Source organism: Myotis brandtii, unplaced genomic scaffold (genome assembly GCF_000412655.1).
Source record: "Myotis brandtii unplaced genomic scaffold, ASM41265v1 scaffold285, whole genome shotgun sequence".
In the NCBI taxonomy this organism is placed as follows: Eukaryota; Metazoa; Chordata; class Mammalia; order Chiroptera; family Vespertilionidae; genus Myotis; species Myotis brandtii.
The window spans coordinates 4214573-4229310 of NW_005360891.1; the positions used below are offsets into that span (position 1 = coordinate 4214573).

The 14738-nt window shown below is 39.2% G+C and overlaps 1 protein-coding gene across 5 annotated transcripts in view; it reads left to right on the top strand.

Moving 5' to 3' along the window:
• The first annotated feature begins 5083 nt into the window (after positions 1–5083).
• The window catches only part of ANGPT1 (angiopoietin 1), a 242976-nt gene continuing 233321 nt past the window's right edge, over positions 5084–14738 (top strand). For 2 of the 5 annotated variants that reach the window (XM_005869066.2, XM_014541986.1), the window contains exon 1: positions 5085–6090. In XM_005869066.2, coding sequence (XP_005869128.1) covers positions 5794–6090 — 297 coding nt within the window. In that variant the 5' untranslated portion in view covers positions 5085–5793. Of the gene's footprint in view, positions 6095–14738 lie in introns of all 5 variants that reach the window. The other 3 variants (XM_014541985.1, XM_005869067.2, XM_014541987.1) reach the window with 3 other exon arrangements.

Sequence of the window (14738 nt, forward strand, 5' to 3'; positions counted from 1 at the left end):
AACCAGCAAGAGGGATTTTATCTCACAGGAAACACCATTTCACTCCAAACCTCCATGCTTGATATATCTTCACAAGTTTCTCCTAGCCACACAGCCACAACTTTCCTGTCTCTTTTGACCCTCCTCGAGCTCCAGTCCTCCTTTTCCAAATCTTTGAGGCCCTTCACTTTTTTCCTTAGGTAGAACAATGAGTTCTGTCTCAGCTTTTTTAAAAACTTGCATAGCTATAATTAAAAACTGATAGCAATCAGGACACCTGCTAATTACCAGGAGTTTCTCTCATTAGAAGGCAGGGGAATCTATAATAATAAAAGCATAGTATGCTAATTAGACCGGAGGTCCTTCCAGAGGATCTTCCAGATGAAGCCAGGGCTGCAAGGGAAGTCCAGGTCCTGGGTGCCAGAAGGAAGCCGGTGCTGGCAGCCGGGAGAAGGAAGGCCTACTCTTGAACACATTTCGTGCATCGGGCCTCTAGTATTTATATAATAATTTTTATTTTTGTCACCTACTTATATGTCTCCACACATTGCCGTGTCACCAGCTCTTTACAAAGTCTTTCAAGGGCAGGTATCAGTTTTGGGAGTTCCCAGTGAATATTTCCCATGTCCTCACAAAGTGCTATCAGTCACCAGGTGATAGGCTCCATCCTCTTGCTTTTCCCTTAGCACTCTATGGTATTTCCATCTGGTGTGGATACCTTTGTTGCCTACATAGTTAGATGAAGGGGTCTTGGTTTTGCCTCCAACTGCCCTCCTTTTATACATAGCTACAATGACCATAGACATGCTGATATCTTTGATTCCTACTAGAGCATAACCATAGGATGGAGACAGGGAATATTCTAAGAATATATTTATAGAATATGTGGGAAATAGCATTGTGTGCAGTGTGCAAGGGAAGAGGACACTTTCTTACCACTTTTGCCATCACAGGGTGTCATATGAATACCAGGAGAGTGCCTTATGGCGTTTTTGAGAAATAAATACTATTTTATTTTATACTGTCTAATTTTATTTTAGATCATGGGTGATAAGATCTGTAACAGGTGATATGGCACAGAACTAAACACTTAGAATGGATCCAAAGTATAACTGGACAATCAGATTGGATGTTGGTTAGCAGTTGAGACAACCATACTGCTTAATTTTAGCTGTTTTGAAGATTATGATGTGGTAGTCAGTTAGACAGACATGAGCAGAGCAAGGAAGATGGGCCAGATACAGATGGTCACCAGGGTAGAAAGCCCCAGGTGCCTAGCAATGGACAATTGAAGGGTTGGACCTTGCCCCTAGGGCAACCTTTCCTCTCTAGCATATCATTTGGACCCGTGCCCTTTTCTTCCTAGAGATAACATCTAGGCCTCAGCTGTATTTCAGCTCCAGGCCCAGAAAAGCAGCAAAACCAGAGAAGGGACCCCCCAGGCTGACCTCAGGACAAGCTGCATTGGATAATGACCCCTGCCCTGGAGCCAACCAATCAATCAGTGGAGGCCTAGACCCTGAAAGGATACACCTGGAAAGATCTATGGAGATCTTCCTCTGGGATCTCCCCTAAATCTCCACCCTTAACACTCTTAGGACGGGAGACCCAGTCCACTCTCCCTCCTGGAAGCACACCAGTGCCTTTCCCTTCCTCCTCCTCCCCCAGGTGCATTACCATTACCCTATTCACTCCCAAGCTCCCCAGATCCTTCCTTTGTCTCTATAACTTATTTTCTTCTACAAATTACTTCTTCTACCTCTGTGATTTTCTAAATAAATGTTATCTTATAGTTTGAGTCTTGGCTCTGAATTCTTTCCTAGCCAGAACTCAAGTACCGAGGTTGTTGAACCCATGTCTGTCTGATCCCACTGTTCTAACACCTGGTGTTGTTCCCACTGTCCCAACATTATGGTGCTGTGACTCGGATTGTGTGGCCGGGTTCCACCCAGGACCACCTTGCAGACCCAGACCAGTGCTAGGTACCAGCAGGGACCCATTGTGCCCCACCAGCTCTTCACTTTGCATCCAGTGGACTTGGGTGAGTTTCTTGGAATTCCAGACCTCTTTGTTTTAAGATAAAAGGCTGATTTTCTTTGAGCTGGTTTTTTTTTTTTTTGGTTTTTTTTTTTGTGTGTGTTTTTTTTAAAGCTCCACGGTGGAGCTAAAGGTTAAGGGTTGAGAGACCTTAGGCTAAAGATAAGAGTTGAGGAAAATAAGTACAGGAGGAGAAAAAAGGATGGCTGCTTTTTTTTTCCTCTCAATATATTTTTATTGATGTTAGAGAGGAAGGGAGAGGGTGAGACCTTAGGCTAAAGATAAGAGTTGAGAAAAATAAGTACAGGAGGGGAAAAAAGGATGGCTGCTTTTTTTTTTCCTCTCAATATATTTTTATTGATGTCAGAGAGGAAGGGAGAGGGAGAGAGAGAGAGAAACATTAATGATGAGAGAGAATCATTGATTGATTGGATGCCTCCTGTACATCCCCTCCTGGGGATCAAGGCTGCAACCCGGGCATGTGCCCTTGACCAGTCCACAGGCCAATACTCTATCCACTGATTGTTGTTCAATCAATGTCATTTGTGCATTCATTGATTGATTCTTGTATATGCCCTGATGAGGGGTCAAACCCACAACCTTGGTGTATTGGAATGATGCTCTAATCACCTGAACTAATTGGCCAGAGCCAGGATCAGAATCTCAAAGCATACACCTCATTATTCCAGAGCTCTGCTAATGCAAGCTTACTTTCAAAATCAAGCTCCCTCAGTATACAACTGAATAGAATTATTTAGTTCTCTAGAACATTTTTTTAAACCTTTTTTGGTGGTGTGGTAGAGGAATTTAAAAAATAAATAAGTATGGCTTGTTCTTCATACTACTTCCAAAATTCTAAACTCTCCTAAACTGTAACATTCTTAAACTGTACCATTTAATAATCACCAACAACAGTAACATATTGCTATTGGTTAGGTTCAGGTCACTGAAAGCAAATAGTCTTTAGCATATCATTAGGATTTTCAGATGCACCCAGTGTCTCTTCAGATGGAGTCCCAAAGCACATGAGTGCATTCCACATGTCACTGTGTTTTGAGACTTTTTTTCCCCTAGATTGATACTTTCAATGTCATGTTTTTTTGTTTTTCTGGAAAAGAAATCAGTCAGTCTCTATCTCTTTCTCTCACTGTCTCTATGTCCCCTCTCCCTTTTGTATTTGTACTTCTGGCTTCTCTATCTTAGTTTTTCTACTCTTCACTCAGGAATTGTGCATTCCTTTTTATTTTACAGATTGGAAAAGTTTATATGAACAAAGTACATGTAGATACACACACAAACACAGGAACAGGTGTTTAACAATCTCGCTGTTAAAAAAACAGGAGCACTTCAATATGGGTGTCTTCTGCCGATTGTCAGCTATATTTAGTTCTTAACAAAGCACTTACGGGTGTTAGTTTTGGACTTTCTTTTTTTCAGGGACAATTTTCAAAGCAAGCAGTGCTAGGAAGTGTTCTTAGTCAAATCTGTGCTTTGCCAGTCTGCTTCATCCTTGTGGGTCCTTAAAAACTTGGTGATATGGGTTACCTGTCACTTTTTTTTTCTGTGTTTTTGGGTACAGAGAAAGGATAAAGAGAAATCACGTTAGCATCAGAACCTGGTTTTTAATCAGTTCTTTTTTTCCTAAGTTCCGTCAGGTAACCTGCTTTAGAACTGTGAATTGATGCGGCCTGGAGCCCTTTTGGAAACTTTTTGGCTGGCTAGGAGGTTAGAAGACTAGGCTTGGAACCCTGGCATCATTACTTACTAGTTATGTGAGTTGTAACCAGTTAGCCTTTCTATGACTCAGTTTTCCCAGCAGTAAAATGGGGTTTAGCTTATTATTCATGTCTTAGGTTTGTTGGGATAATTAAATGAGATTTTGTGTAAGGAGTGCTTAGCACAAGCCTGGAAAATAGTAACCTCTTAATAAATGTCATTATTATTATTACAAATGAGTGGCATATCAGCAACAGGAGACATACAATGTCAGGATGAAACTGTAAAAGCTGTTCAAAGACTTTATTTCTATGTTTGGTATTACGTGCTTCCATATCTGTCAGATCAGATACTTGTTTTTTTTTTTGGTGTGGAAAGGACTGATACATCTCAGCACATTTTATTTCTTCCAAGTACTAGTAAATCACATTCTTTCTGGAATGTGTTTTGCTCTCTCCTCTAACTTCTCCCAGCATGCCAATCTCTAACCTCTAACCCCCCACCTTTCTAGGACATGAGTCAACATCTGTGGCTTCTGTTTTCACATCATGACTGCAGTTGAGAAACTCCATTCCATAAAATCCCTCCCAGTTCTTGATGAAAGCCACTGCTCATAATTCATGTTTTCTGCACACAGTAAAGATCTCAGTGCTGTAACCTTAATTCTATAATTATCACCTGTTTTTTATGTTTTACTGATCCCTTTGTTCGAATGTGTACACCCTAGGTTTGGGAAATCACCCTCTGATAATGTTTGCTCTTTACTTAATAGAAGAAGCTCAGAGATTTCTCCCATATAGCCCATCGGCACACCTGATACATGCTTTTTTTCTCAGATAGTGTGTCTATGCAGCCACAGGAGAATTTATGTGGAACTTCTGTACCAGTAGTAAAGATAGCCATAGCAACTCCAAAGAGATCCTTGTGAAATATATGATTAGGATATACCACAGGAATTAATAATTCTCAGGCCACTGTCTTAAATTGTAACCATACTGTTTTTGTAAAGAAGTTGCTCAAATTATATACACAGAGCACCCAGGGCTGCATTCTAATGAGGAACTAGTTTCATTTAAAATCCGTATCTCAGAAAGTACTCATATTATTCTACTTAATATGCACATGCTATATTCCTTTGAGTGATAAGTTGTAAAATATTTTTGCTAATTTGATAATTTTCTCCAACTCCTAAAAGTCTAAGTGAATACAGTAAAAGAATATCATCTTCAAAAATGGTTTTTAATCTTCTTCTCCAGGATCAAGAATAAAATTTTTAAAAATTAATAATTATACAGATTTATCATTCCTAAATAATAAATAATTTCACTGGACACTATGCCAGTTTTCTTCTTAGGGTTTTCCAATTCAATAGACACTTAAAAACATTCTGCTAGTTTGCTAGTTAGTAGGTCAGCATGCACACTAAAAGTGTATTAAGGTGGACTGCTCTATTTATTGATTTGCCATGAGTCTGCTAAAGGCTCCAGACAATTGTCTGCGGAAGGGGTGGGAGGGCCATACATGATCGAGGTCATGCGCATCTAGCCAATTTGTAAGACGATCCTGCTACTCCAAGCCTTCAGCAATCCTTGCAAAGGGGCACCCTCATGCATTCCTGTCAAGTCATCTTGTGAAAGGCTGCCTGCTTCCAGCTTGGCTTGGATGTTCAACCTTAATAAAACTCACTGAGGTCTGGGAGAAAATAGCAGATCTGCAGCAGATAGGGTAGAGGAAAGGGTCTAGAATATGTACACGCAGCTGACTCAGGCAGGCTCCACGCTGAACGGTTACACAGAGAGGAAACAATAAATCTCAGCTACTATGCAATAAATATCTCAAGTTTTAACTAAGGAAACTATCATTACAGTGAAATAAAAAAAAATAACATTTTAGAACAAAGCTAACAAATGGCTAGTTTTCTGTGATTCTTCTTCAAAAGCTTTCTTTGAACGGGAAAAAGTCAGAGACAAGCAGTTTTACCTGAAATAAAGAAGTAATTTAAAGGTCAGAAGAAAGGAGCAAGTTTTGCGAGAGGCACGGAGAGAGAGTGCTGGCAGTACAATGACAGTTTTCCTTTCCTTAGCTTTCCTCGCTGCCATTCTGACTCACGTAGGGTGCAGCAACCAGCGCCGAAGTCCAGAAAACGGTGGGAGAAGATATAGCCGGATTCAATATGGGCAATGTGCCTACACTTTCATTCTTCCAGAACATGACGGGAACTGTCGTGAGAGTAGGACAGACCAGTACAACACAAACGCTCTGCAGAGAGATGCTCCGCACGTGGAACCGGATTTCTCTTCCCAGAAACTTCAACATCTGGAGCATGTGCTGGAAAACTATACTCAGTGGCTGCAAAAAGTAAGTGGTTGCTTTCGGTTTCTAATTGCATGGAGCCTTTTCCGTTCTTGTGCTGCAGCAAACTTAGAGATCCTTAGGGGAGGATTTGTGTGTTTACCTTTTGCTCCAGGGGGGCAGTGTTTGCATATGCAAGAGGGCTTTCTCCCTGGAACTCCACGGGTGAGCCAAGGTTTTTAGGTTTGTGCTAGCTTAGGAAGGTCTGACGGAACTCCATTTGTGTGCCTAGCCATGGCATGTTTTGTGACATCTCTTTTTTTCTCTTACTTAAAATTTAGCTTGAGTTTTCTGACTGTCAAAACGCAATTTTTAAAAAAAGAAAGTACATTTTGAGCAAGTTGGCAAAAAAGAAAATAATCAGGATATTACTAATTTAGGATCAAATAAATTTTACACCTGGAAATGTTATGCAGCCAGGATGGGAAATTATCACTAAATACTTATTTTTCAACCACTAGTAAAGTTAACATGAAATGAGGTTAAATATAAAGTGTGATATTTGGTTGGAGAAATTGTATAAGTTTGTAAAGGAAACTAAGTTTCAGCAAGTAGGAGAATAGTAGAGGACTGATTTTTCTTTGTTTCTGTCATATTTTCTTCAGTCTTTGAGGGAGAAAGATCAGGAGGAGACCTTTTAATGTGACTGCATCAGGAAGAGGCTGTTTGCCCACTAGGAAAGGAGAAATAGAGCCGGTGGTGGCTATTCCCAAAGACGTGCACCTGCAGATTTGGGCTGGACACAACATGTAGGCTAGGCTATATCTTGGCTATATCCCTGAGTTGCCTTTTTTTTCTCTTCAGAATATGGTAGTTCAGACAGTACTATGTGGGATTGTAGGTATCCAGATGAATGTTAATATTGAATATGCATATAATCCCAATTTATAGAAATTAAATGGAATATTTTATTCAGTATTTCACTATATACAATTTAAATTTTTTAATTGAAAATATGCCTGTTAAAATATGAAACAGTTTCTGTAGTTCATCCTCTCTTTGCTCTGTTTAATTGTGTAACAGGCAAGCAGCAGATAACAAGTGCATTCAACTGTGTTACTATAAGGGGGCAAATATCCCTATTTGTGAAAAGCCTCCCCTCCACCCCCCAGGGATCTTTGCAAAAAATCGACTTAGTGCATATATATAGGAATGCAACCCATCCGGTCTTCTTTAAGTTAGTCAATTAACAGAGCAAACCTTTTAAGAAGATAAAAGATAGGGAAAGGATAAATTCTCTTTTTTGTTCCTGTGTGGTCACACTCACTCAGATTACCTCTTGCTGAATCATGCCAAGTAATAGTTATTCTACTTTTGTCCACTAGGGACTGAACTAAGATCACTTAGTTTATTTTATTTGACAAGTTAACTGAAACTCCATAGTTTTAGAGTTTCCAAACACAGAATTGTAGTTAATCTTTCTATTGTGGACTACAGGTAAAAAAATAAATAAAAATAAAAATGGATAAATAGGCAGAAGAATAGGAAACAAACAGAATTCTGTACTCTTTTGGTAATTGTAACTTAAATTTCAACAGCCATTCGTAATAGGATATCTGTTTTTTCTTTGGAAAAACTTATTTTCATAATAAAAAATGAATTTGATTGAATTGCTTATTACTATTCTCAGTATACTTTCCATATAGTTTTTAATGATAATTCAATCATTTTAAGTTAGCTTGGATTCTTTGAGGGGGTTAGGGAAGGAAGGTTAGTCCCAGATTGTCTTGAGTGAGCTATTCTACCAAAAATATAATATTTTGTTTGCTTAAAATATACAATTAAATGGTAAATTAAACCTATTTATGCATATTTTTGTTGCTATGCAATTATTCATCAGTGACAGGGTAAACACATGATTCTACTGGGCTTGAATCATTCACATGTTTCAGATGTTAACTTATTGTGTGAAATAAATTTGATTTTTGTTTGTATTGTTCTTGGTCAGTGATTATTATATAGTTTTCAGATTGTAGCCAAGCATAACTATCACACTAAATGTTGCTAGTGTGCATCAAGCTGAATATATGCTAAAAACATCCCTGTTGGTATGAGTCAGAGCAGCTTGACTATTGTCTGTTTAAATTTGCATATCTTTTGTCATTGTTAATGTAATTGGTCTGAGGATCAAGAAACCAAATAATTGCATCCAGCCAAGAACTTGCTAAAGGCTCTCATAAGTTTCCCTTAATTAGAGGTTTTCGACACGTCAAGTTCCAAATTTCATGTAATGTATTTATTTTGATAATTCAAATGGAAATCTTTTTACTGTAACCATTTGGTATGCTTAGTACTAGAATTTGTACTACTATTTTGATTCCAAGTTAGGATAAGAAGCAATACACTGCAGAAACTGGGACTATCTGTATTTAAGTGCAATTAATTCGTCCATTTATTCAACAAAACAATTAATCAAAGCACTGTGATTATTATGCAGCTCATGGAATCACTCTCAGGAAAGTGTTTGATGTAGAATCTGTTATCAGTGCTAGATGCAGCTAGATGATAATTTATGTTAATCTAGGTGTACCTTCCTTGCAGTTTGATAGAATGGATTCTTTTAAATGTTCTTCTCAAGACACTGGCTGTCACTAGAAGTCACCCCTCAAATCTCATTCCTCAATGCTTTTGGTCTTGCAACTAAACAAGATGAGGAGCAAGGTATGCAAGGGGAAAGGATGTGTGGTCACTGTAAGTGCTGGAACTGTTAACTGTCATGGCACTGGTTCTTGATGTGATGAATTGAATCACAGAGATCAACTTTCTGTGGTAACTTGTTGATTAACACCAATATGAGGTAGGTTAATAGCATTGTTCTTATTTGTCAGATGGGGAAGAACAATAAATAATATGATCAAAAATCACCATGTTAGCCCTGGTCTGGTAGCTCAGTTGGTTAAAGCATAATCCTGACACATCAAAGTTGTGAGTTTGATCTCCATACAAGAAACAGGCAATGAATGCTTAAATAAATTGAACAGCAAATTGATATTTCTCTCTCTTAGTTCCTCTCTCTCTAAAATCAATAAATTAAAAAAAAATTAAATCACCATTTTATTGGGTGAAACACTTGGGTTATATGTCTAGGGTTGACTCTCCTCTTTCATATAGCTCTTTTCAGAATTATTAGCAAACCACACTCAATACCTGAGAGTGATCAGATATCGGGATAGCAACAATAAGTACAAGTGGCCTTTGTGTCTTTGCCACTTTTTTTGTGATTCCTTTCAACCTTTCTATAGCAGAGAAATGTCTAATGTTTAATGTTTTTTCCACATCTTGTACTTTTTTAACTATTATTATCTTTCTCCGATATCCAAAAGTTCACAACATGTATATTTATAATATTAAGATTAAAAATACAGGTATGTTCTAGAATTTGGAGGAATGCTTAGAAAGTATGCTTTGCTTTTGCCAAAGGATATCTTTCTTTTTGGTTGAAAGTATAAATACATTAAGTGAGATTCATGACTTAGAAGATAAGGTTCTATTTACTATAAATACTTCACACTGACTAAAAATTGATGAATTGATTATTTCTGAAAAATGTAGTTATGAATTGCCATTCAGACTATTTTAATAAAAGCTTTTACTGGAATGCTTGGCTAACTTTTTTTGACAGCATTTTTTGACTTAATAATAACCTCTACTTGTGTATTGTATTCTTTGCTTCAGAAAATTAGGATTTAGCCTGTTATTACCTGAAACATATTAATGATGAAGATCTTTTCAAAAACATTTATTAACCCATACTAGTATCCACTAAAATGTGACCTCTATGAGGCCAGTGACCTTGTGTTTGTCCATTGCCATATCTCCAATTCTAGAGCAGTATGTGGTCCATACCTGATAGACAATAAATATTTGTTGAATGAACAAATGAATGCATTGCATATGCATTGCAGTGTACACTTTACTATGTACTATTAACATTTTGTTTTGGATATGCACTTACCTCCCTAAATAGATTGTGAGGTGTCAATTAGTCAAGGACAACATCCTACAATTATTTTTGTCCTAATAGTAATTTAAGCAATAATTGGGTTTAGAGTAGGTAGTTACTAATGATTCAAATCGTGTTTATCAGATCATCGGCTCTCAAAAACTTCTACAGTCACTCTATTTTGTCTTCTTAATTATTCTTTAAGAATCAGCTTTGTTGCCAGTTTCTTCTGGAAAGCTACCCACACTTCACTCCCCACCCCCCCCCAAGGTTGAGATTTCCAATGTTATTATAGTACATAGCAGGTATCAGTTAGCACTGCACTTCCATGTGTGCGGTTGTTGTCATTTTTAGTATTTTAAGTCCTTTTTTCCTATTTGGACAGTAGTATAGTGAATGTCTATTTATCCATTTTTATATCTCCTGAAAAGGTTTGTTTATTAAGTGGCTAAATAATATCTGTTATCATAATCTAAAAATAAAAAAGTATATATCAAGTGCTCAAGTGTGTGGTGCTGGGTATAAAATAATGCAAGTTAAGGGGCCTTGTAACTGCTTTCAGATGCTAAAGTTGCTTTAATCTTTGGTGCTAAGTTACTTGAGTTTCAGCTAGATCTTCATTTGGAAGGAAAATGATTTTTTACTTCCAGACCAGTAGGCAACCATTTACTGCATACAACAGTGGCATATATTTACACACAATATGTGCACATGTGAATCTAAGTAACTCAAACTTCTCATCTGTGCATTGTTTTGGTGGCTGCTGACTGTTCAATACTGAGCCAGAAGGATGCTCTAAATTTTATTTGCACATGTGGGGAGACTTCCTGCATGTGTAAAATGAGCAAATAGTTGATAAGTATGTTTTTAAAAATTTATCACTAAAACTGGAAGAAAATATACATCTATGATTTGTGGCTAGAGGTAGAAAAAAATGGCAGTTGTAAGAAAGGTTAATAGGAGTAATTGTCTTTTAAGTCCAGTTGTAGAAATGTTCCCAACTAGCTTTATTTAAAAACTAACCCCTGCTTCTCAAGCCAAATAGGAGACCTTTAGTTAATCCCTCTGTAGTCACTTGTCAACAAATAGTTAGGTGTTATTATTTGCTTGTAATATATTAGAATCAAAAGACCCAAGAAGATATAAAAACCTTTCTGGGCCCTAGAAGTTGGGCAGTTGGAGCTATAACGGCCTTTTGAATTTCTCTGTAGGAAGGAGCAAGCCTCTCCCCATCTGTCTCCATTGGTAGATCTCCAGTTTTAGGACCACAGCAAATGGACCCTTTACTATGGGTGATTGCAGCCCTTCCTTAGCCCTGACTGTGCCATTTGACACTGAACCTTGTTTTACTAGCACTTATCTCATATGTAATTATGGGTTCAGTGTAATTTAAAATGAATAGGAATGTGTCATTCTTTCCTTAAAATCTCCCTACAGATTTTCATTATGTAAAAGTAAAATCCAAGTTTCTTACCATGAGGCCCTATAGGATCTGTTCCCACACTTCTCTCTGGATTCATCATCTACCACCTTTTTCTCATTCCAGACACTCCAGAGACAATTGCCTTCTTGTTATTTCTCCAACAGACTAGCTCATTCCTGTCTCAGGAACTGTACGTGCTATTCACTTAGCTCAGAAAATTGTTCTTCCAATCTTGCCATAGATGGCTCTTTCTCTTCATTTCAGGTCTTTGCTCAGAAGTCTTTTCTAAGCACCATTACCTATCACCTTCTCCCATTCTGCTAAGTGACCTTCTGTCATATTATACTGTATTATTTCTTTGTAGCATTTACCACTGATTGACTTTTTATGATTTAGTGTTTGTCACATTATTTATTACTAGGGGCCCAGTGCACGAATTCGTGCACCTTGAAAGGAACTGTGGGCCACGAGGCTGCGGTGGGCATAGGGGTGAGTCTCAGCCCATCCTCTGCCCAGCCCCTCCTGCTGCGCCCCCCTCCCCAACTCTACCCCTGGTCCCCTGTCTTCCGCCTCTACTCCCAGGTGCTGATGATGACGCCAGCCCTGTTTGTATCCGCTGATGACCCGGAGCTATTTGGGCCGGCCCCAGCAGCAGGTGCAAGCGGCCCACAGGAGCAGGAGGAGGTGGAGAGGCCCTCAGGGGCGATCTGGGCTGTCAGCCACTGTTCGCACCCGCTGATGGCGCCAAGTGTTCAGGACTGGTGCCGGCCACTGGCAGGGGGTGTGAGTGGCAGCTCTGGTGCCAACTGAGGGTGTGAGCAGCAGCTCCGGTGCCGGCAGTGGGTGTGACCGGGGCCATCGCAGGCAGTGGGTATGAGTGGCAGCTGCCAGCCCCAATTGCCCCTCAGGAGCAGGGGGGGGGGGAGAAGCCCTGAGGGGCAATAGGGGCCAGCAGCCACAGCTCGCACCCACTGACAGCACTGAATGATTAGGGCTGGTGCTGGGCGCCTGCAGCGGGTGCTAGCAGCGGCTCTGGTGCCAGCAGTGGTGCGAGCAGGGTCAGTGCCGGCAGCACGTGCGAGCACCCGGTGGGATTGAATGTGCGGGAGCAAAGAATTTTCAGTAAACACCAAAGGCTTGCCCCGATGACAGCTTGCCCCACCTTGGTCTGGCACCCCTCCTCACCTGCTCCACCATCCCACTGCGGCTGCCACCCACCATGTTCCACACTCTGCCACCTGCTGCTGCCACCCGCCATGTTCCGCACGCACCCCCTGGTGGTCAGTGCACGTCACAGCGACCGGTTGTTTGGTTGTTCCACCTTTCAGTCTATTTGCATATTAGCCTTTTATTATATAGGATGTTTCCCTCTACTAAGAATGTAAATGCCACAAGAGTTCCTTATCTGTCTTGTTCCCTATAGTATACCTCACTCCTAGAGGAGTACATGACACAAAATAGGACCTCATTAAATACTCGCAGGATATATTCTCCCATACCCTACAATCTCTGAGGTAGTCTGTGCCTCTCTTATTCACCAGTTTGTATTTATTATTTTATTTATTATTTTTTATATCAGATCTACTTTTCTAACACAATGCCTGGAACATAGTTGGAAAAAATACATTTTTTAATGAATGAATTCCATGGACAAATTTTGACTATAATTAAATATATGTGTGAAAATGAGACCCAACTATATTTTATACATTTCCCTGCAACAACTGTGTAATAGGAGAAATTTTAATTTACCTTCTGAGTTTCCATCCTCTCTATCAAGGGTCAGCAAACTATGGCCCTTCAGCTAAATCCTGACAGCCACCTGTGTTTTAAATAAAATTTTATTGAAACAGCCACACCCATTTCCTTATATATTGTCTATGACTACTTTCTTCCTACAAAGACAGAGTTAAAGATTTGCAACAGAAACCATATGGCCCACAGAACCTAAAATTTACTATCTAGCCTTTTAAAGAAAATGTTTGCTCACTCCTGTTCTATATCACAAAAGGTACATGGTATTAATATTAGGACCATTGCAAGGTAAATTGTGAGGTTTGTTGTGTGGGAAAAAAGATTGCCCTCCAGGAGGCCAAGTAATCTTCAGGTCCACGCCAGTTGGCAGAGAGCCTGACTGAGCTATTTCTTGGCTTGGTACTGACATGCTGTGAGGTGACATTTTAGAGTGGTACAGGCAGGGAAATTTCATGTCTTTTCTTTCCCCTGTCCATCATCATGTGAATACAGAAATATTCTGAAAGCAGACACATGTTAAAAAGGAGAAGCACCTGAGTACCAGGATAGAGCAGCAGCCTCTGAATAAATAAGGATGGGTGCCAGGATCTCTGCTTTATGTGCCTGTTTCATCCTGTTGGTTGTGGCATCAGCAGGAATGTTGACAAAATATCGGAGGCCTTCTATTTTCATAGGTATTGGACTCTGGCTCAGCCTTTGACGTTCAGTCCATTTAGAAAATTTTTCTTCCTCTCTCATTTGTTTAGATATAAACATTGCAAGTATTCCCACTTGTGTAGATGAGGAGAAGGGGGAGGAGCAACAAGTGGGTTGCTCAGCTACAAAACACAGAGGTTTATCAGCCCTGTGCTATATAATTTGCTAATTAAGGAGGGTTTGTTTTTACTCTGCCATGGTCTTGTCTCTGTGTGGAAAAGTTAGCAGTCTTTTCCTGCGCCCTGTGTTCTTCCTTTCTCTTTTAAATACCACAAGTTATATTGTGTCATTTGCTTAGATGTACAACCCTAATTACATTCTGAGTCATCCTTGCCTTTTGTTCCAGTACAAGATTATTGTTTGCTGTGACGTTAGGAAGTTCCAAACCCACTTTGGTCTTGTCCCCACGGTCTGAGGGAGAGAGAGTCTCTTGGTGTTTAAATCTCTTTACAAATGTACAAAAGATGTGCCCCCTCCCGTATCAAAGAGGTTTCTAAAGAACAAAACATTCTGTGGATTATCTTTTCTTTATATTTGGAGGCTCTCTACCTAAGCAATCTTCTTTAATTCATACATGGAAATATTAGAAGTGAGAGGTTTTGAGACTTTTTTTGGTCTTAGCTGCCTTTCCAAATGAGCTGCTTTCTTCCTTCAAGCAACCAAAAGGGCAATATTTAACAGAGAAAGTGATATAAATTATTTAAAGCCAGATACAACCCTACTGGTAGCTAATAACTTCATCAGTAATATATTTGGGCATCTGTAGATCTTTTCTTTTGGTAGTACATATTGAAGAATGTAGAGTAAAATAAATGTAATAAATATTGTTTATATATA